Source organism: Rhinolophus hipposideros (assembly GCF_964194185.1).
Source record: "Rhinolophus hipposideros genome assembly, chromosome: 1".
NCBI lineage: Eukaryota > Metazoa > Chordata > Mammalia > Chiroptera > Rhinolophidae > Rhinolophus > Rhinolophus hipposideros.
The window spans coordinates 105,622,060-105,645,387 of record NC_138047.1 but is presented as its reverse complement, the minus strand read 5'-3'; the positions used below and the strand labels follow the sequence as shown (position 1 = coordinate 105,645,387).

The window sequence follows — 23,328 nt, the reverse complement described above, 5'->3', positions numbered from 1 at the left end:
GAGAGATGTGGACATGGACAGACTCAGAGTGAAGACGGCCACGTGAAGAGGGAGGTGGGAGCCCCGGGGCTGTCAGAACAGGACACGTGACAGACACTGTCTGGGATGCGCAAGGGAACTGGGCCTGTGACACCGACGAGGAAGCCCAGGCCGGGAGAGGAGTCGGGTGTGAGGTCCCCTGCGGGGCGCCCCAGAGCAGGGACCAGAGGAACCATGTCCCTGCAAAGTCCAACGGGAAGGGAGGGTCAGCAAAACACATGAGGTTGGCAGGAACGGGGTTCCTCGGTGTAGGCAGCGCTCACCCCACAGCAGCACAGGTTTAGGTGTTGGCTCAAGGCCGCCGACCTGTCGAGGCCCCAGGCCAGGTGCTCCCAGCACCCTCGGACTGAATCCTCTCTGGCCAGAAGAGATGCGACCCCAGAGCTCAGGTACAAAGCAAGCCTGGGCTTCCCACTTGTCACCAATTAAACCACTTCCCTCAGCTGACAAGGTCAGAGGCAGCTGCAGCTCCACCTTGCTCTAGGACCCCTCCTAAGGGGTCATGTCCACCCAGAGGGGGTCAGGCCTACACCTGGCCCTACAGCAGGAGCCAGGGGCACAGAGACCCTCCCAGCCCACTGAAGAAGAAGAAAGCTTCAGAACCCCAAGTACAGGACAACAGTGACTGACCACTGCTGACTTAGCTTGTTTTCCACGCGGGCATCACCAGCACCCAGGACAAGGGCCAGCCCTTTGCCACCCACCCGCCTCCCAGCATGGAGGCTCGACGAGGCGCCATTGCGGCCCCTTCTGTGTCCCTGCTCAGCGGTGGGTTGTGCCCTTCTGGCTTCCTGTGTCCGCTCCCCGTTGGTAAGGCCGACACCCTTCTGTTGTACAGTGTACATGCCATTTCCGGCAGTTCTAGGCATGTGCAGCTGGAGGACACAGCTTCCCAGCAGGTGCAATCCAGCCAAGTGAACCAAACTGAAAGTGAGCCAGCTTTCCATCTGGGCCCTCGGGCCCCTAACTGCTCAGCTTCTACCACTGCCACATGCCCACCGTCCTACCACCGAGGGGGCTGTGACAGGAGACGACCAGGCCCGGAGAGGCTGGGCTGTGAGAATCCGGCCTCTAGTTTCTCGTCCAGAGCTCTCGACTGCGCCAGCTCTGGGCTCTGGGCAGGAGGCTGGCAGGCTGGGGCCTTCTGGCGGGGAGTCACCCAGAGGTCAGATCTTTAACTCCTCAGGTCTCCTGCCACCATTCTGCTGTCCACTCGAGCTGTGAAGGAGCCAGCCACCCTCCACACTTCCCTCTCAAGCCTCAGAACCACCCTATGGGGAGGATGGGCAGGCATAGCACCCCCCCCCCACGTGGCCAGTTCTCTTGGCCAGAAGAGATGCGGCCCCAGAGCTACGGCTCCCCTGGGGACCCTGTGACTGACCAAGTGCCGCAGACCAGGGAGAAAGGGCTCCCCGAGAAATGGGGTGCCGAAAGGGCTCAGCACGGTGCGGCAGATCTCAGGGCTGACCGGGTTGCTACCCCTCTGCACGGCATCAGGACCCCGCTGTGAGCTAGAGAAACACTGAACCACGTTCAATGCGGCATAAACGGCAGTTTCACTGGTTCCCTGAGAGAAGTGGAAGGTCCTCCTAAACAAGCCCGGCTCCCAGAAGTCAGATGCCCCCCTGAAAGGCCAGCCCCACACACCCAGGCCCACGCCTGCCCATCTCGCCGTGGCCGCCACCTCTCCTATGAGCGCCCGGCCCTGTCTCTCTGGGACCGTTTCCTCAGGCACAGCCCTCAGCAGCCCCCGACGTTACAGGGACATGGCACGTGGCATGTGCTGACGTGTCTGGTCTGTCTCCCCACCAGGGTGCCCCACCGCCAGCCCCGGAACAATGCAGGCTCCTGGGAGGGGCCCTGCTGGCCAGGGGTTCGTGGAGGCTGGACAGACCGAGAGATGGCCCCAAAGTCCAGGGCGCTGAGTGACTTTGGAAACTCCGCCCTGTCAGCTTTTCCTGCAATCTGAGCCAAGTGTTCAAATGAGCAGGAGACTGATGTCTGCTCCTGAAATAGCCCCGTTAAAGGGAGGGAGTAGGAACAGCCCATTAACCAAAAGACGGAGGGCTAAAAATAGCCCATTCCACAGGGAGGTGATGCCAGAGGACAGAGAAGGAATGGGTCTGGGGAAGCATCGCGGGCTTCAGGCCCGGGGGCTTCCTATGGCTGCAGGCTCCCAGCCCCCCAACCATCCCAGCGGGGGCACGTCCTGCAGGTCCACCCTCTGCTCTCAGGCTGTCCCGACGTGGAAGGTCCTGGGAGGCTGTTCTTCTCCTGCCTGCCCTTCCGTCACAGCCAAGGCTCACTGACGCTCCCAAGAACCCTCACTGTCACGGCTACCTCCCCTCCTACCATCACCTCCCTCCCCCCACTGAGAAAACCGAGGCGTGGAGCAATTAGGCAGTAAGTGATGCCTGAGTCCGTATCACTGACAGGTACAGACCACCACTAGGCTCCAGGGCCCGACGCCAGGGCTCACGGGGACCAACCACTCAGCTCAGGTGTCCTGAGCCCTCACTGGTCCCACTGACCCCAGCTGTCCCCCATAAGCCGGGCTACTTCTAAGCCTCACGCTGCAACGTTCTGTGCCCAGCTCCTCGTTACCTTGTCATAAGCTGGTGGAGGGAGAAACAGGCTGATGCCTGTGCTACCATCACTTCCTCCCCGAGCACAGCACGTGGCCCTGGCATCGGGGCTCTGCAATGGGCTGGCACCCTGACCTGGAATGTGCCGCCTCCCACACTTGGCTTCCTCCTCACACTGCAGTTTCCATGTACGTGCCTCGAGGGGCAGCATGGCCGAGAAGCACAGAGACGCTCTCCGCTGGCCTCTTCTGCAGCCTTGATATACCTGCCCAGTCACACTTTCCCCTGGAGAAAGAGGGCCAGGTGAAGGGACAAAAGGCTTGTTCTAAACCTCATTGGGCCACTCACTGTACTCGCTGTCCATGGGAGTGTGGCCAGGTCACTCACCTGCCCTCAGCCTCGGTTTGCTCAGGAGACAGGGAAGGTGGTGAGACAGAGAAGGTGAGGAGGCAGGGCCCCACCCTGCTGACCTCCCTGCTGCCCGCGTGACCATCACCACTGCACACAAAAAAGCAAGACTTTGAAAAGCAAGACCAGCAACACAAAAGGCAGGGCGAATGGCTAACGACGAGGCCAGGGCATTCTGTGTGCCCAGCCCAGTGCCAGGTCCAAAACGGGCACGTGATGAACACGAAAAACTGAAACTTCTGCTTTTTCTGCCCTGTGCACGGGGCAGAAGGAAACGGAAAAAACCACCACCAGAAAAGCTTGTGTATTAGAGATCAAAATTTACTGACTGTCTAAGAAAGCAACACTTCTAGTAACAGCCAAGACTGAGGTTTCTGGTGTAAGTCACCTCCACGTGTTTGGAAGTGGGACACCCCGTTTAGAGCCAGCTGTGATGTGTAAATGCCATACACAGGTGGCAGCTGAAAGCTTGTCGTGGAGCAGCTGGCCACCGGTGCCACACACCTCAGTGGAGACCAGCAGGGCCACCTCCGCCACAGGTGTGCTGCACCTGCTGTCGGACACTTAGGCAGGTGTGGCGGGACATTCCCAGTCTCAGGTCACACCGCCTCAGCCGGGACAAGCAGGTCTGGGGGGCAAGCGAGGCCCCTGACACTGGACGCTCTAAGCCATTATTTCACTTGCCACAAACTATCTCACTGACCTGGGGCCTGAGCTGGGGACAGCTCTCAGAGATGCCACAAGGCAGCCAGCTCGCTCCCTGACAGGAGGAAGCAGGGGGCTAGGGGGGCACAGACACTTGCCCAAGGCCACAGTGGGCCACGTGCGCTGACCAGGCAGGCAAAGACGCTCTGTGGGGCTGCGATTGCACACAGCGTCTGTCACAGGGACATGCTCGGCGGGAAGAAATCCTCAAGGCAGAGGCAGGAGTAGGCAAGGTCCCACCTGCCTCCCTTTTCAGGACACCCTCTGGTCCTCAAAGGGGACCCTTCGTCCCCCGAGTGCCAGTGCTGGAGGTGGAGACTGTGCTGCCCCAAGAACTCTATCCCACGCTAGTCTCCCGTGATCCTGGAAGTCACCTCCCCGAGTCGCCCACCACATGTGAAATGTGGGTGGGTTTGGGGACAGACTGGTGCTGGGGCCCACTCCAGGTGAAAGGTTCGTGCACCCCAGGTTCCTGAAGCCTCTTTAAAGCCCATTTCAGGTTTGGGCCAGCGAGGACTGAGGCTGGCGGCCCGAGGGCCCGAGCGGGAGCCAGCAGTCTACACTCTCGGTCTGCAGCACACACGAGGAGCTGGTGCAAACCAGGGCACTCCGAACAGAAAGGAAACGCGCCGCGGCCCCCACCCAGGCCAGCAGGCGGCCCCACTGGAGTAACTATGGTCACTGCTTCACCGGAAAAACCGCCTTCTCTTCCTCACAGGGTCGCACAGCATCAGTTGGGTTCGGCGTGGACTGAAATGCAGAACTCCGCCTTTTTTCAAAGCGACAACCTGACCTCGACCCCTCTGAGCTCCTCACATGTCCTTATCCTGTGGCCTAAATAGATGTGGTCAAGAGGAAGGTGGCAGGAGCTGGAACCTGGGTGGGCGGCAGCCCACGGCCTGGTCCTGCACGCCACAGCTTCACCCCGGGGTTGTGCGGGCACAGGGCACACGCACAGAAAAGTCATCAGCACCGTAAGAAGTCATTTCAGGTGGGTGTGGGACCCCGAGTGCCGTCCCATCCCTTCTACACTGGGCCAGCTGAGCCCGTCAGTCTTTGCCAGTGGAAGCCCCAGGAACTCCTCACGGACACTCAGCTGCCCACCAGAATCTCATGTCCTTCCCACGGGTCTGCGGGGCCAGCGGAGGGTGGCCGCCATCACCCTGTTTCCTGGGGACACCCAGAGGCACGACCAGCCTGAAGGCCACAGAGCTGGCCAGCTGCAGCACTGGCTGCCACTCAGGTCCCTTGGTTCACAGCCCCCATGCACAATGGGCTCCACAGGAAGACCTGGAGGTAAACTGTGAGCGCACCGCGGGGACAGGTGCGGGCTGGGCAAGCCTTTCTCCCCAACACTCCCGGGCCTGGTGGGGGTGGTTCTCAGCTTAGAAAGGAGAACAGAGACAGAAGGAGTATTGCAGCCGCATGAGCACATGGAGCAGGTTGGCAGGACGTTGAGGGCACAGGCTGGAGCTGACTCTGGGCTCCAATCCTGGCTCCTCGGGCTTTTACCCACAACTGCAAAGAGGAACTCATCCCTCCAGGCAGGGAAAGGAGCCCGCCCACCCCCAGAACAGTGGAAACAAACAGACGTGTGAGGGCTCGGGGAATGGGCATGGCTCCACCAGGACGGCCTCCTGTGGCCCTGGGACCTCTCATCTTCCTCCCTCCCCCGCTGGGTGCAGTTATCTGACTCAGCCTGAGTCACTGCATTGCTGGGTCCCTGTCCTGACTCAGAAAACACCGACCACGAACCACAGGCTTCAGCAAAGCCACCAACAGGCCCCGGAGGAGGAGGGCACGTCCCACGTGGCACATGCCAGTCGGGCACCAGCCAGGCCCTGCTCAGTGGCCCCAGGACGACATGAAGCCCGTCTCTCTACTAACAGGGAGCCCTTGGAGAGGCCACTGGACCCGAGCCAAGATCTGTGTCTGAAAACTCTGCCCACCGTGCAAGGCCTGCTCTCTGGGGACCCGCAGAGGCAGTGCCATCGCCCTTTGCAGCAACACCCTGCCTGCTATTGATGATCTACTGCATTGTCACAAAGTTAACAGGCGTGCCCAGTGAGCCTCTTCAAGGACACTGTCTCATTTAGTCCTCGATGAGGTGGGACACGGAACCGACTAGACCTGTGCGCTGTTCAAACTCATGGTGAAAACGCTCTGATGCCGACGTCCCTCACACCCATCTTGCAGATGGGAAAAGTGAGGCCTAGAGAGGGTCAGGGGTTAGGCCCTGTGCCAGTCAGGAGCATGTGCAGAACTGGAACTGAGACCACAAAACCTTGACATTCCACCAGGCACTGAGACCAGGCATCTCCAGACGAATCACCTAATTCTTCCCATCGCCTGTCACTTCACAGAGGTGCCCCTGCCCCTGTCATCTCTCCCAGGAAGGCACTGGGAACAAACCTGGATGTCCCTGGAAGCTCACCTCCTCTGTGACTTTGGTGGCTCAGCAGGTCTCAAGGTGGCACAACCAGAGAGCAGGCTGACACCAGCCCTGGGCTCCCCTTTGCTAACAAGGCACCTTCCAAGCCGGATGCTTGCCGGTCACAGGGCTCGGAGAGGCTGCCTGCCCCACACCGGAGTACACACAGCTCCCAGAGGGAAGCCTGCGCCGGCCCCTCCTGCTGGGACACCCACACCATCCTAACTGGAGGCCCCAGGACTGGTGTGCTCTTCCACTTGTGTGTGGAGTCCCCCCCGTGAGCCCTGCTTTCTGCGTACACATTAATGGTGTGTGCCCACGACCTCTCTGCCATCAACATCTAACGGGTCTACACCCTACTGGCTTCACATGCAAACCTCAAAGTTAACCCTCAAACCATCTGACAGACAGGAGTCCACTTACGCCAATTGTAAACTTGAACTTGAAAGGTGGCCCCTCAAAGAATGCGGCGCAGTTATCGTCGCTGCCGGTCGCCAGCCGGTATGGCCTGCTCTGCTTGATGTCCACGCTGTTGATGACTTTGTTGTGTCCCGTGATCTCACCCACGGAAGAACCACTGTCCCACAGGAAGACGGCGCCAAACCTTTACCAACGAGAGGAGTCACAGGAAAGAGACATCAGTCCTGGGAGGCTGACGAGACTCGGGCAGCTGAGTGGCCAGTGCTCAGAGGAAGGCACTGGGCGCTGGCGGTGCAGCCCCGCTCGTGATCAAGCTCCACACACGCTCGTTCAGAGAACCAACACTGAAGTCTGTTTGGGCTCTAGGTTCTACACAGCGTTTGCCGAAAGCACAGAGAGCACGCGCCTTTGGGAAGGACTGGGTGTCCATGTTTGTATGGCCGAGTGCCAACCAGCCTCCCACGGGGAAGGCGCCGTAGAAAGCTCCTGACAGAGGACCGGCCATAGGGCACCATCCGTTGGCCAACAGTTTTTACTGGGCGGGACCAGGAAATACACCAGTTACCATCCCGTGCTAGAAAGGAGATGATGCCTTGATCTAGGCTGGCATTCAGTGCAAACGTATTGTTTTGGTTACTATTTGCAACCAACTGAAAAAGGAATTAAGGCCTACGGAAATGACTTGAAGTGATACCTGCCAGAACCCGCGTTAGAAAGAGCCTCGCGGTAAGGGAGACAAAGACATGTGCCTACCACGGTCCAGGGCTGGGCGACAGCACAGAGGACACCTGACTGCCCTTGGAGTAAGAAAACCTGGGCTGCACTAGTGACCCGGTCACTAGACCCGAGTGCCACAGCCACCGAGGGCCGCCTACCCAGTGTCCAGCTGCCCCTTCTTCCCTAGTAAGGGGCGCTGGGTGACGTGCCCAGCTAGGTGTGGCCCTGTGGCAGCTGCTGGGAAGGACCTCCTTCACAGTCTCCCTCTCCTGCTTACTGCTGCCTGGGATGTGGCATGACGGCTGGAGTTCTAGGACTCTAGAGACAGAGAAAGAGGGCCTGGGCCCCGAGACACCCCGGAGGGGCTCACGCATTATGCCAAAGCCCACTCAGTGGCTCGCGCTGGGCACACCTTTGTGAAGGAGGCTGGAGGGCTCTGCACCTCTGGGCACTCATCGGACACTAGTCCGAGCTAGCCCTGATGTCACTGCACACCCCCAACCCACCAGGGGCACCCTGGAAAGAAAGCAAAGCAGGGGACATGGGCAGGGAGGGGCCGAGGCCAGAGACTCACTTCTCCCTTCCTTCCCCGACCACTGCGATCCTCTTACTGTCTTCTGTCCAAGCAATGTCCTTGATCTTGCCAGCGAAAGGCTGATACTCGTACTTCAGGAGGTGTTCCTTCTGCGTGGTATCCCAGATCCTCAGCTTCCCAGACACATCTGCGGACACAGTGGGGGGGTGGTGAGAGCCACGGCCACCCCTGGGCCAGGGCCACGTGGGGCCCACAGGCCTGCTGCAGTTGGCCGAGGCTGCAGCCGGGAGGTGGGGCCTGTTTCAGGCAGGCAGTATGAGGCCTCTTGTTAATCAGAGCCTGCCGCCTCCACGAGGACCACTGCTGGGTCAGTGCCCGTCACGGGTGAGCACCAGATTACAAGGCCTACAAACCCAAGACATCAGGCTGCAGACTCATTTGACGACAGTATTTCTTTCCTTGTAGGGGATCTAAATGGCACATGGGCCTTGGGCAACTTCCTTATCACGCAGAAACTAAAGTTCTTCATTTGTACAGTGACAATAACTAGTGACACCCATCGCTCCTGGGCGTGCTGTCGTCCTAACAGAAACCAGGCGAAGCTGTGCAGGCTGGTACGTGCAGGTATGCGCATGGTGGCCCCCCCCCCCCCCCCCGGTCTGCAGACCCCGCTGCCTTGCAGTCCTTTGCCTGCGCCCCAGGCAACCAGCAGCCCTCATTACAGCACAGCACACCCCACACCTCATGACTGAGGTGTGAGGAAGAGCCTTTTGGGAGACAGGTGGGTGGGCACTGGGAGGAATTGTACTACAGACAGCACTTGATGCCAGGCCTTGTAGCACCTGCCTCGGATTAGTGATAAAGTAACAGCCCTTTTCCCTCCCTGCCACCACCATGTTACCAAGTTCCAAGCACCAACTCCCACCCACCCCTTCCCACACGAGCACTGAATTTCCCCATTAGCAGGAAAAATGGAGTGTTTTACATTAACCCTTGAGGCTTAAACCCCCGGCCCAGAGCAGGCTGCCTCCCAGCAGATTAGCTGGCACTGTGTTTCCAGGAGCCCCGGCCCACTTTAGCATGTAACACAGCGGTTCTCTGAGAACAGCTCTTGTCCTGCTCACGTGGAGCCAAGCGAGGGGAGAGGTACAGGCGGCACCGGCTCCAGAAACGCGTTGCCTGGGGGCTCCGGGGGCCCCAACACCTACAGCTGGACCGCCCGAGTCATGCAGTCACGACTGGACAGGCGCCCGTCTCAGACCAGCCCTCAGTACCCCGTAGGCACTCCGTAGGAGTTGGTCCTAACTAGTCAGTAAGCAGACACCTGGCACCCACAGCCCAACTATGGGACAGACAGGAGGAGATGCTAACATCCGCGGGAATGCACTGGGGGCTCCCAGGGAGCCCCTGCTCCTCTCCAGGTGAGGTCCAGGAAAACTGCCTGGCATGTCACCCGAGGGGAGGTTCAAAGACGACTTGGACCTTTGCTGAACTGGCCAGTGGGGAAAGGAAGGGAAGTAGCAGATGCCGGCAGTGTCAGAAAAGGAGCACCGTATGTGGGGAAGGGCACGCGCACCCAGCAAACACCAGGCCAGGGTCCTCGGTGCTCAGGCCAGGCCTGAGGCTGCACGGAGTCATGGAAAACATGACCGAGGGCGCCCCACCCTCTCACAGGATGAGCCCAGCTTGCCCACCTCCCTGGGCTCAGCAAGTGGCTCGCCTGTTCCGGTCAGCTCAGGCGCCATTCCCGGCCAGGCAGCACAGCAGTTTCCCCACTGCCTCCGCCCACAGACCGTCAGGCTCCTCCACTGAGCCCTGCTTGCTCACTAAGTTCTTTGCAGAAGCAGCTGGGGGCAGAAAAACCACGGGGCTGGAGATGAGGGGCCCAGGCCACACAGAGGGCAGACCAGATGCTGAGGGCCCCAGGTGCCAAGCCCCGTGCTAGGAGCTGGCGGCACGGCACCTGCCTGAGGTCTCCAAGGGGACAGACAAGAAACACAGACATCCATCACCCATCGCTTGACAACGGAAGAACAGCGTCACAGTGCAAGGGGACAGTGACTGGAGAGGCCGCTGCTCACACTGGCAGCGTGGCTGGGTCTCCCTCCCACGCTCCTCACCTGAGCAACCCGCACATCCTTCTCAGGACGCGGGCTCTGGAAAGCCTGCCTCTGCACAATCGGGGGTGCTGCACCCCAACGTCACCCTGCTTGGGCACCCAGGGCACTGAGCACGGGGCACAGACACCAGCATCACCATGACCTGAGGAAGCTGCCACCAGAAAAAGGGAAATGGGCCCCACACCGAGAACCACCACACGGCACCGTGGGTACCCAAGGGCAGCCGGACTGTCCAGCTCAGGGCCGAGGGCCCAGCATGGGCTTTCTCACGCAACAAGCCTTCTAGAAGGTTCACTCATTCAGCAGATGTGTGGACTAGTCAGACTTACAGGGACCTCAGTACCCAGCAGAGGGCTGGAACCCCACCTAGGAGTGAGTAGCGAGCTTCCCGAGGTCCTGGGACCCCAGCCCCACCAGGTACCAGGTACCCACGAGGCAGAGAGCCCATCCCCGGCCCACCACACTGTCTGGCCCAGGGCTCTCATCTCTGCGGTGAATGTTTTGCTGTCTTCGCTGTACAAAGGATCAGAGCACTGGAAATGCAAACTGTGACTTCTACCCAAGAATACTGGGATTCGTGCAGCCCAAGACCCCCTTGGTTCCCCACCGAAATAAGAAAATGTCAAATTAATCTTTTACTTTTGTACACTGTGCTTTGCAAAAGCCTGCGCCAGCTTTCCTCACTGATTCTGCACGAGCACCCAAAGGCACTGATTTCTGCCTGGGTGATCACCCTGGCCAGGGGACACGGTACAGGGCAGGCCTGCGCTCGCCCGTGATTCAGCAGCCAGGCTCCCGGCTCATGGCACCAGCGCAGGCGTGCTGTGCCAAGCAGGCAGTGGGGGCCCTCACCACACATTTCTCTCCTGAGAAGATAGTTTTAAAAGGCACCAGGGCCAAATCTTGGGGCTTTAAATGAAGAGGCATTTTGCTGGCAAGCAGGGCCAGGAAAAAAAATTCACAGGGCTAAAATAAATCACAGGATATAAATAAGAGCAAGTTTTACAGATGGAGTCAGAGGTCTAAACATGAAAACCAGCAAGTGCCCGCTCCGAAGCAGCCTGAGGCAGCCACCCACAAAGGGTCTGTCCGGCCAGCCTCCCAAGAGCACTCCTGCCGCCCTGAGGCTGGAACCAGCTGGAAGGCTGCGAGCCACCGACTTCTGGGATGGGGCTATCGGGTGGCTTATCCTTTCCTTGTCAGCCCCAACTGAAACGAATGACACCGCACCCACCTGCCACCCCCGAGCCCTCCACGCCCACCTCCCTTCACCCCCCCCCCCAAGTCCTCCCAGGCCCCGGGGACACCTCAGCCACACAGGTACCTCCAGAGGCGACGTAGAATCCGCTGGGCGCATACTTGGCCACCAACACCTGATGGGCATGCTCTGTGTAGATGTCGGCGAGCGCTGGGTTCTGCAGGGAAGGGACCGGAGTAAGTACAAGGGACGCAGGCACAGTCAGACGGCTTTCGCCCTCCCTGCTCATGGATGTGGGGGGAACAACACACACACTAACGCAAAACCTTCATGAAGAAAAGCCCGGAAGTGTACCCACCCGCCTATATGCCTACTCCCTGCCTATCTCTGGGTGATAGAATGCGAGGTAATTTTAACTCTTTCTCTTTAGTCTATGAACCCGAATTCGAGGTGACGTTCCTTCCCATGTATTGGTGAAATATGCACAAGACAGACATTTCCTTAAAAGAAGAAAATCTATGGCTCTAATTTTCTCCTGCTTATGGCACTCGCCAGCTGCAGCTGTAGAATTCTTCAAGTCAGCTGTCTTCCAACTCCTCCAGAGCGGGTCTCCCCTGCTCAGAATCAGCCCTGTCCCAGGCTGCCAGGCGGGGATGACCCAAACAGAGCCCCTGGCTTTGAAGCCCTAGAACAGAGTATGGTGGGAGCCTCTCCTTGTCAGAACCTTCCTTTAGGAAACGGGGATTCCCCACTCCCTTTCCTCGCACAATCCAAGGCTGGCTGCACTCCGCAGCAAGAATGAGGCCCACAGGTGGCACTAGGAGCATCTTTACTACTCAGAAGTAAGGTTTAATTTAACACAGTTTCCTCAAAGTAGATCCTGGCACCTCGCCCCCGGCGCCCACACAACCAACCAGGCCTCGGCACACCTGTAACACACTGAGCTGCTCTTGCTTTGTCGGGATTTGCAAGCTCAGCTTGCTTTCAGGAGGGAGTGAACCGGCCACGGAATCCCTGACGCTCGCTGTCCGCTTTCTACTAACCAAGTGCTCTCTGAAAAGAGGCAGCTTCCCACGAGGCCGCCCGGCCTTCCAGAAGCAGCCACTGCAGGCGCATCTAAACTGACCGCCAACTGCACCCCCACCTGTTCCGGCCACCGGATAGGCTCCTCTCCCCCATCTCCTTAGAGGTCAGAGGCCTATGCTCTTCTCAGCCTCCCGCCACAGGAGCTCCACACCCCGTCCCACCAGACTGCCACCACAAAGCACAGCCTAGGTACCAGCCACCTTCTGCCAATCCTGTTAGTCCCGAGTCTGTAAAGGCTGTTCCCTCGGCCAGCAACACCTCTCCCTGCCTGCTAACACCCCCTTATCTATGGATCAGGCCTAAGTGAAGAGCTGTGTCAAGGCGGTCTTCTCGTCTTCCTGCTTCCCTGCTTCCCAAGCATCCCACACACCCCGGAAGCAGTTACGACACTGTGGTCCCTAGCTCCTACTGTCCTTCTCCTCCAACTTTTCTGTGACATGTTTCATGTGCATTTGTCTATCTCTTCAGGCATCACAGCAGTTAGCAAATAACAGGTGCTCAATAAATAATTGTTTTGGGGAAAAGAAAGTTTCATAGACCTTCTCTTTCACCCAAGACTTAACATTTATTATGTGACATAGTAGGCGCTTACTATTAATATATGTGGTTCATAAATTAATCCATGTCGAAATAAACATTTGCTAATGAAATAAAAAAGATAGCAAGTATCCAAAATAGAGAAAAAAGATATTATGAATGTCAGATAAGCAAATGAAGAGGAGCTCAATGTCGTTAGTCTTTGGGAAATGCAAATTAAAACTCCAACAAGATACCACTGCATACCCACTGGAACCAGTAAAATTAAAACACTGATGCCACCAAATGTTGGCAGACACACACACACACACACACACACACACACAAAGAAATGTTCAGGTATTGCTGGTGGGAATCCAAAACAGGCAGAAGACAGGCTGATTATTTCCAGTTAAAGATACCATACAAAAACCTAGCAATTCAACTCCTAGGTAATTACCCAAGAGAAGTAAATGCACAAGTCCGCAGAAAGTCACGTGCATGGTCAGAGATGCTTTATCCGTAACAGCCCCACCTGGAACCACCCAGAGGTGTCCCGACTGGAGATGGAAAACTGTTGCGTCCATCCAGTGGGATCCGGGTCGGCAATGAAGAGGCCCAGCTACTCCCAACAACAGCAGCAACGATTCCCAAAAGCACTACGCCAAGTGAAAAAGCCAACACAACGTACGACTCATTTTGTATGAAATTCTAGAAAAGGCAACCATCAAGTGACAGGAAGCAGACAGGTCATTACTAGGGGCCGGGAGTGGAGGAGCCAACTGATCGCAAGGGGCCGAGGGGGCTTAGTGGAATGAATGTCTGGCATGTTCCAGATTATGGTTACGGTGCTGGTTACAGGACTGTATATGTCTGTCACGGTTGTATATACTTCAAAGCAAGGGGTTTTCTTACACCTCAATTCCACCTCCATTAACTCAGATGCCTGGTATCCATGCAATGTCTGCCGAATCCAAACCGCTCCTGCCCAGGTTAGCCCTTCAGATTCTCATGCTGTGACTGTGACAAGTCCCCTCACAAAAAAGCTGGCTAAAGCAGGCTGTGCACAGGCCACCACCAAGGGCCTTGACCTAGGGGTCTTACCCTGCACACAGCGGGCCCCATCAACCACTTACAGAGAAGAAAGCCATCCAGAGGGCAATTACCCGCCCACGCTGGCACTCACAGCTAGGCGACCTTGTCCCCACCCTGCACTGCCTTTAAAAGGGTGGGCTCCACGGGTGCCCGGGGGAGGGATGGAAGACAGTAGGCAATGGTCCTGGGAGGAAATTCTGCCCTAAAAATTCCTTCCCCTACATAGGCAGAGCATCTGCAAGGGCAGGCCATGTGAAACCCCAAGGTTGTCCCTAGTAGGCTCGGCACCAGAGTCCTGGGCTGGATGAGACATTATCCCTCTGACTGTCTTCCCAAGGCAGCTGGGCCCGCGGGGCCAGGGGGCTGCACAGGAGTGCCTGAGTCGGCGACCGCCACTCCCCACGGCTCCGCACAGGGAGGCCTGCTACTAGAGGTAGAGAGGACACCTCCCCGTCCCAGGGCCAACCGGGCATTCCACGTCAGCCAGGCCTGGTGGCGCCACGCCTTGACCCAACGCCCATTCCCAAGTCTCACGGGGGCCAGCAGATCTCCCCACTGTCTCAGGGAAGAAAAGCAGGATTTGGGGGTAGCAGCTGATTTGGGGAAGGGCTGTGAACCAGGGAAACGAGTCAGGGAGGGAAGGAAGCCAATTCTGAGAGCATTGCTGCTGTGAGGGGCTCCCCTCCCTTGGGCCCCGGGGCACCTTCAGAACAAGGCTCCAGTTGTCCCAAGGGGTGCTGAGTCTGGGCAGCCCCTCTTCTGGGACGTCCTTCCTGTGATGCCACAGGCGACACTAGCTGTTGCAGTCAGAGGACACTACAGGCAGGAGCAGCCCTGGCAATGGCGGCCCTGTGGGCAACCAAGCAGATGTGGGCAGCGGCTAAGAGCCCACTAAACCTCTTGCTGCCTTGCCTGCTGCCCCAGTCCTGCCCCCCACTCTCCACCACAGGCTGCCCTGCCCTGCCCCCCACTCTCTAGCCCAGGCTGCCCAGTCCTGCCCCCCACTCTCCACCACAGGCTGCCCTGCCCTGCCCCCCACTCTCCACCACAGGCTGCCCTGCCCTGCCCCCCTCTTTCCACCACAGGCTGCCCCAGCCCTGCCCCCCACTCTCCAGCCCAGGCTTCCCAGTCCTGCCCCCCACTCTCCACCACAGGCTGCCCCAGTCCTGCCCCCCACTCTCCACCACAGGCTGCCCCAGTCCTGCCCCCCACTCTCCACCACAGGCTGCCCCAGTCCTGCCCCCCACTCTCCACCACAGGCTGCCCCAGTCCTGCCCCCCACTCTCCACCACAGGCTGCCCCAGTCCTGCCCCCCACTCTCCAGCCCAGGCTTCCCAGTCCTGCCCCCCACTCTCCACCACAGGCTGCCCTGCCCTGCCCCCCTCTTTCCACCACAGGCTGCCCTGCCCTGGCCCCCCACTCTCTAGCCCAGGCTGCCCCAGCCCTGCCCCCCTTTCCACCACAGGCTGCCCTGCCCTGCCCCCCACTCTCCAGCCCAGGCTGCCCTGCCCTGCCCTGGCCCCCCACTCTCTAGCCCAGGCTGCCCCAGCCCTGCCCCCCTTTCCACCACAGGCTGCCCTGCCCTGCCCCCCACTCTCCAGCCCAGGCTACCCTGCCCTGCCCCCCACTCTCCACCACAGGCTGCCCTGCCCTGCCCCCCTCTTTCCACCACAGGCTGCCCTGCCCTGCCCTGTCTTTCCAACAGCTCCCAAACCCACCTCCTCTTCCCACCACAGCCAGATTCCATCCAGCTCTTCCTCTGCCTCTCTTGGGGCCGTGATGTTATGATCTCTTCCGAATTGCTCTCTATCTTCCATCAATCCACCAGTCCTTAGGTCCCAACTCTGATCACCCATCACTTCCTTGAAATCCTTCCCCTCAGGAGCTGCAGGGCCTGACCCCTCTGCCTCCCCACTTCCCAGACCCCCCATGGCCGTTGACCCAGCCAAAGCCCCTTCATTCCCAGGGCCCACCTCACGGTGAGAACAGGACCTGCCCCCCTACCAGATCCCACAAGGTGTTCCCTGCTGAGCTCAGGGCCTAGCACGGGGCCTGGCGGGGGGCGCTGGGTGATTTAGTTGAGGGAGGGGCAGAGTTCAGGGCTCTGAGACTCTGGGAGAAGCTCCAAAGTGCTGCCCTCACACCTGGAAGGCCAGAGAGCCACACCAGGCAGGAAAGACGAGTGTGCTCCAGCCTCACTGTTGGGGTGGGTTCGAGGCCCAGCAGCGCAGGACCTTGGCCACGCCTGCTCCCACCCACGTGCTGAGGCCCCTCCTCAGGACCAGCAAACCAAACTCCCCAGCACCTTCCCAACAGCTGCCCGGCACAGAAGGGGGAATTCCTTAAACACTGTGTCCCCGGCAGGTGTAACTGAGACACCCCTGCACTCCCCAAGGCTTTCACACTCCTTTTGTCCTCAGTCTCTGTGCTGAGGGGTCAGAGGTCACCTCGCCATTTGATAGGTAAGGTTCAGTGATGGCCCAGGTCACAGGGTAGGGCAGTTTCCCTTCAGCTCCTGGCCCACCGTGACCCGATGGGCACGTGAGGAGGCAGGAAGGCCTCCAGAGCCAACCAGCATAGAAGCAGTGCCACAGCACTGCAGGGACCTCTACGCTTCGGTAGCTGCTGGGGCCCTAAGCAGCCTGGGGCGTCCTCTGACCAAGGAGAGTGAGCGTGACCTTCCAGGGCTGTTTCCTGGCTTTCTAAATACTCCTGGTTCCGCAAGCACTCACTGCTAGCTGGACCTGTGTAGTAACGACTTGTAAATCTGCAGGGCCCTCTGTCCATTGGAGACGAACGGCCAGCTACCCAGCTCCGAAGCGGCTCCACAAACCCGTGCTTTCAGACTGGCAGGTCTGAGCCCAGGGCCAGCCCCTATCACACTGCCTCAAAGGACGGCAAGACCGCACCCAGTAGGGTCCCTTCATTCCGCCAAAGACCTCTGGGCTGGCCTTGGGTCCAGCAGTAAATGAAGGGCTTTACATAAATGGCGCCCAGCCTACGAAGGAACCAGTGAGCACCAACCACCCCGCCCAACCATCACCCAGAGGAACGGAGCCCTAACTTAGGATCCCAAGTCCTCATCTCTCCTCCATCAAATCACTATGTTGTGACACTCTTCCCTTTATCTGCCTTGGTCTGGAATGTCTTCCCTCCTACCCAATTCCCAATGACACTGAATTCTCTCTTAACACCCAGGCAAAGGCCACCTCCTCCAAGAAGCCCTTTTCCTGATGCTCCAAGCAGGCAATCATCTCTCCCAGCCCTGAAAGCCTTTTCCCGCCTGCCTGTCAGCTCAGCGCCTTCCCAATAAAGCAAAGCACGCCTTGGCACAGGCGCCTCGAGGGCTGCCTGCACGGCCCTGGGCAGACCAGTAGCCCAGTGGATGCTGCCACCTCCCTTCCTGTCCTCCGCTTTCCCTCTGCCTGCCCAGGGCCGTCTGATGAGTCAAGAGGGAAGACTTGGGGGGGTGCTGCTCCCCGGTTCACTTCCCAGCACCTCCCAGGACTTCGGTGTCCTCATCTCTAAAAAGATAGCATAGTATCACCCAACAGGGAGGGTGTGACGACGAAGGCAGACCATGCACTTGTCACAGTCCCAGCAACCCTATAGGGACACTTGTGAATTAACTCAGTTAAATCTCACCCTGACCCCATAATAACGTGATTCTTATAGATGTGGGAACTAAACTGAATGAGACAAGAGCACGGCCACTGCTGGCCCAAAATGAGCCCATCAGAGACCAGCTGGGATGCCAGAGGAGAAGCTCAGGGTCACATGCAGGACGGGAACCAGCCAGTGCTCCCAAAGATCAGGGGCGGACCTGGAGTGCACACGATGGGCTGTTCAGATCGAGTCCATGGTAGGGGAACTGGCCTTTTGTGGCTAAGCGCCCGGGAAGCAGAGGGAGGGCCTGTGTAGACCTAGAAGCCAGCTGAGCAAAGCTCGGGACCCAGGTGATTCTAAGGGCCACATCACCACAAAGCTGGGAGACTCCACCACTGAGACTGCAGAAGTAAAGAGGCCCTTTCCACTCCAGGATCTACAAGTCACCTGTAATAAGCCCACATTCCAAAGCTCAAGACTGGGCGGGGATCTCAGGGGGCGTCTTCAACCATTCCAACTTCCACGAACCATCCAGAAACATGACCACCTCTGCTGGCCTCAAGCATAAGGATGTAACCTTTTTTCACCTCAAAGGCTTTGATGTCTCTCCACACCTCCATCAACAAGGTATGAAATGTACCAAAACCACCTTGCAGGAGTCCATAACAGTGCTCAGAGGACACAAGTCAAACTTCTTCCAACCTCAGTGCACGTGGTTCCGTTTAGATTCTCCCCATCTCTGCCGTCTGTCTCAATCCTCTTCCTGGGGAACTCTTACTCATCCTCCAAAACCCAACTCAAATGTGCCCTAGCTCCAGAAGCCTTCCCTGATACTCGGTGGCAGGGATGGCTCTTCCCTCTTGTTCCCAAGTCAGTCAGGGCAATCTTCAAGTGCTTAACCCAGTGCATTAGAATGTTACGTATCAGGGTTCTTCAATTGCTACTGACATTCTGGGCTGGATTGCTGCTGGAGGACAGTCCTGTGCATTGTGGATGTTTGGCACCAGCACACTAGGCAGCAGTAGCACAAAAGTGTCCTCAGACATTGCCAAGTATGCCTCGGAGGGTGGCGGCAAAACTGCCTGTCCATGAGAACCACTGATTTCCACCTCAGTCACTGTGGCTACCGGCAGAGCTCAGCACGGGGGCTGAATGTGTGTGCAAAACATCCAGAAGCCAGGACTGGTTGTACCTGCCCACGAGCACTTCCCGAATGATGCGCTAATCCCTGAGCAGCTTCCTAATTGGTTATCCTGCCTCAAATCTAAGATGCAGAATTGTCTTTCTACCACAGATTTAATCGTAACTTTTTCCCAAAAACAAGACCTAGCCGGACAATCACCTCTAATGTGTCTTTTGGAGCAAAAATTAATAGAAGACCAGGTCTTACTTTACTGTAAGACTAGGTCTTATATAGTAAAACATAAGACTGGGTCTTCTATTAATTTTGGCTCCAAAAGACGCATTAGGGCTGATTGTCTAGGTAGGTCTTGTTTTCGGGGAAACACAGTATCATTGGCTGCTTAACCTCTGAATGGTGCTGGTGCCCACTGCACCAGGCCTGGGATCTGCAGTAGGGCTGCCTGACCACCTACCTGAGCCCTGCACACCTGCGCCGCCTGCCCCCCTCACACCGTGTTCCAGCCCTGACCATCTCTCCAGCCCCTGAAACTCTGCGGCACCCTCTCGCCACCCGCACTTCACCTGACTGGCACCAACGACCCTCTAGGGCTCTTTCCTGAGCCCACAGGCACGCAGAGCCTTCTGTGGTGAGTGCCCACAGCACCTCTGCTTCCTCCGTGCCAGTCCTGAGACGGAGAGCGGTTTTCTCCGCTAGACTACAAGTACTGAGGACAGGCTCTTACAAACTGCCTGGAGCTGAGTGTGAGGTGTGAGGCAGATGGCGTGGCCCATCAGCCACAGTAAGGGAGAGCAAAGGAGCAACTGGTCTCCTGTTTTAACATAACCAGGCCAATGTGGTGCCGAGAACAGACTGGAGCAGCCAAGGTGCAAGCAGGGAGACCAGTGTAGGCTGTTTGCTTGTTTTTTTTTTTTTTTTTTTTTTTAACACCCCAGGATGGTAGCTTGAATGCGCGTGGAAGCAGAGAAGTAGTGAAAACTTGTCAGACTTTCAAGTTACTTTGAATGCAGAGTCACTAGGATTCTGTGAAGAATTAAACATGGCATGCAAGAAAAGGGGGGGACAAGTCCAAGGTCTGGGGCCTCAACAGCTGGAGGTATTGCATTGCTGTGCTTGGGGAAGGCCACATGGAAACCCCAGTGTGCACTGAGCATGTGAAGTGTGAGACGCCAACCAGACATCTGCTGGACATTCCACGGTCTGGTCCCCACCGCCCTCTCCTGTCCGCCTCTCTCTCCCTGAGCCTGTACTCGAACCCACCATCTTCTTTCCTAGTCCCTGAATGTTGAGGATCCTTGTCTTGTCACTGGAGTACGCGGCCCTGAAATGAATCCTCCCACCTTTACTGGAGTACCAACAGCTCACCAGCCCAACGAGAGCCTACTGCCCGATTTACATCAGAACAGGGACGGTTACTTCGGCAGCATCGCAGGCTGTCCTGGCCCTGCAGAAACTTACAAATGGGTGGGAAGGGGAAGCAGATGTGCCCTCAAAAGAGAATGGGAGACTCTGGGGTACTGGTAAAAATAAAGACGTCAGAAGAACGAGCAGTATGCGTTTCACAAGCCAGGGACCGCCTCCTGCAGAGGGGTGCTTGTCAGCGGCCACAAATAGCTTTGCCACTGGAACCAGCTCATCATTAGCTGCCTTCACCTCCCTGAGCCTCACGCCCCTTCAGAGGGATGGGCTGCAGTGGGAACCGTGTCTCGGAGAACCAGACACGGTAGGTGCTTCATGAGGGCCGCATCTGGAAGGGAAGGCAAACGGCCACCACACGTGCCCGCCTTCGAGGTCCAGTCTGCACCCTGAGAGGCCGCTGTGCGTTTTATGTGCCCAGCTACAAGTGAGTGCCTACTTAGGGCCACCCCAACTTTCAGGCCCCCCCCTCTGGACACCTCTGGATCTTTATGGTCTCAGTCCTCGGTGAGACCAGCAGAGCGGCTGTTAGCACCTTCAAAGCACATTCACACCCACCACTTCCTCAGCGAGGTGCCCCGCGAGCCTCGGCAGGGCAGAAACTGCCCGAGCTCCATCTCCCAGCACAGGAACAACAGCACTGGCTGGCTGCACCAGAGAGATGGGGGCAGAGCCAGCAGCACCTCAGACCCTGCACAGCCCTCTCTTGTTACAGACACGGGAAGCCGAGGCCCACAGAGCCCCTTTATTCCCTCAGCGAGCTGAGAGGTTCCTGAGGGCAAGCACGTCTGACCAGTGACAATCCCAACCCACCAAGCTAGTCACAACAGATGTGGATTTACGTTGACACCCTTGGGGAGCATCAGGAAGCAAAACCATCCACCTACACACTGTGCACAAGGTGAAACCCCAAGCCCAGCTCCAGGCAACCCCCTACCCCAATGGTCCTGCTGGCACCTCCAGGTTCCACCCCATGTCGAGAGAGGACAAGAAAGATCTCAGCACGCAATGCTGGCCGGGGGGAGACTGACAAGCAGACCGTGTCACTTCAATAATCACAGAGAGTAACAGGAACTTGCGAGGACTTCCTAAGGAATTGGCTCTAGAAGCATTCTCAGCCCGGGAACAGGATGCCTGTGCCCCTGATTCACGGGAATTCACCGGTTCCTGGTTTTGCACCGGGGCGCAGACCTGCAGGAGGAAGTGAGTCTGGAGTGCGGAGTCTGGGTCTGAGTCGGGCTCGGCCACACTAGGAGACCCTGCGTTAATGATTAAACATCAATACCGTTTACCAAGCGCTGGGTGTGTGCCAGGCACGCCGGGCTGGAGGGAGGCCTCGTCTCACTCAGTGGGCAGGGCAGCCGGGGGAAGTGGGGGGAGCCTCATCGCATCATCTCCATTTCAGAGACGAGGAAGTGAGAGCTCAGAGGCCCAAGTCCCCACCAGCCCAAGGTCAAGCTGCAGCTGCCCGCCCGTCTGATCTCCCAAGTCCAGGGCCCGTATGCTTACGAACGGAATCGATCTGAGCCTCAGTTTCCCCACGAAGAAAAAGGATGGGGCTCACATAAACCTGAAGCGGGCTTCCTGGGCCCCGAGGTGCGGTCCCCAGGCTGAGGGGGCGTGGCGCCCTCTCCCCGCCCGGGCCGCGGGGCCAGAACCGACCCGGAGGGAGGGGGCTGAACCGCGGGCGCGCGGGGCGAACCGGCGCCTCGGGTGGAAGGGGCCACTCACGTCGATGTTCCTTAGGATGACGCACTTCCCATTGGTGTACAGAAAATTGTTGCCCTTGGGGTCGCCGCCGATGATTTTGGAGACGCCCCTCTCCACCTGGGGGAGGCTGGCGAACACCTTCCCTGCGGAGACACGAACGCGGCACGCACGTCAGGGGGTCCCCGCTGGGCCGGGCCAGGAGGGGAGGGCGGCGAGCAGGCGCCAGGACCGGTCTCAGCCGGTCGGTCACCTGTTGCCTCCACCCGAGGGGCGGCCGCCACTCCGAAGGGGCGCAGGGGACCGCGCCACTTCCTGCTCCACGACCGCGGCCGGGCCCTCCGGGGGCGCAGAGGCGGCCCCGGGCCCGGCCCGACACGCCAACTTCGCTCCCCTGCACGGGGCTGGGGGGCCGCCGGGAGCGCCCGAGGCGGCGGGGCGCCCCCCGCCCGCGCCCGGAGCCCCCGCGCCCCGCGCCCCGCGCCCCGGGGAGCCGCCCCGCCCCGACCAGGGCCGCAGGGTCCGGCGGCGCGGGGCACCGGGCGCGGCACTTACGGATCTCGTACGGCATCCTCGCCCACTTGTTACCGCGCCGCGCTCTCCGAGACCCTCCGGGCCGCCCGCGCCGCACCGCACACGGGCCGAGACCGAGTCGGGGACCGGGACCGAAAGGCGGCGCCGGGCGTGCCGGGCGCGGAGGGGGCGGTCCGAGGCTGGGGCTCCGAGGTCCGCTCGCGCCCTGCCCTGCGCGTGGCCGCTGCGGACGCACCGAACCCGGAAGCGCGGCCCCGCGCGCGGCTCGCCCCCAGCTTTGACCATATATAGTCAAGCGCTCGGCTCGGCGCGGCGGCCCTGGCGCGCCTGCGCGGCCCTGGCCGCGCCCCTCCCCCACGCGGCCCCGCCCGGACGCCCCGCCTCCGGAAGTGGCGTCACCGCGCGGGCCTGTGAACGGACGGCGTGGGCGGCGCTTGGCCTGCGCGGGGTCCCGGGGGCGGACGGGCGCGGGGCATATAAGCGTGGTGGGTCGGAGCGGCGTGGGCTGCGCCCGCGGCTCCGTCTGAAGTTTCGGGGGCGCGCGAAGCGTCACGCGCGGTGGTGGGGGGTCCGGGGAAGCCGGTTTCCTGCCGGTGTTTCCGCAGCGGGCGTCCCCAGCCGCGAGCTTCCGGCCTCGTGCGCGCCGGGGGTTTGCAGGAGCTGCGAGGCGCCCGCTCGGGATTTGCACACCTAGAAGTGCCTTTTCTTTCTTTTTCTTTCTTTTTCTTTCTTTCTTTTTGGAAAAGCATGAAAAAGCTTTTTGGAAAAGCACGAAGTGGGAGTCGCTTTTCCTGTGAAACGACCGCTGGCCGCGGGGACCCTGGGGGGTGTCTTGCTGGGCCCGAGCTCTCAAAAGTGGCGTTTAGGAAGTCGAGGGGCCAGGAGCAGCCGGGGCGGCGGGGCGAGGTCCCGAGAGGACCCGGGCTTCCTTCCCGCTCGGGAAAGCAGAAGGAGCGGGGCCGCTTTCGTAACGCGAGGGAGGGGCTCTGGGGGGGGGAAACGGGCTCCAGTGTGCACCCTCCCGTGGGCGCCTCACTGTCTCTCCCTGGAGCTTGGGAACGGTCAACGG

At 59.1% G+C, this 23,328-nt stretch overlaps 1 protein-coding gene across 1 annotated transcript in view; it reads right to left on the bottom strand.

Moving 5' to 3' along the window:
• Positions 1–22,522, bottom strand: part of WDR1 (WD repeat domain 1) — a 37,030-nt gene extending 14,508 nt beyond the window's left edge. Inside the window, exons 1-5 of the mRNA XM_081045000.1 lie at positions 22,281–22,522; positions 21,750–21,871; positions 11,285–11,375; positions 7,880–8,027; positions 6,592–6,772 (exon numbers count right to left, since the gene is read on the bottom strand). Coding sequence (XP_080901126.1) covers positions 6,592–6,772; positions 7,880–8,027; positions 11,285–11,375; positions 21,750–21,871; positions 22,281–22,296 — 558 coding nt within the window. The 5' untranslated portion in view covers positions 22,297–22,522. The remainder of the gene's footprint in view (positions 1–6,591; positions 6,773–7,879; positions 8,028–11,284; positions 11,376–21,749; positions 21,872–22,280) is intronic.
• Between the last annotated feature and the right edge of the window lie 806 nt (positions 22,523–23,328).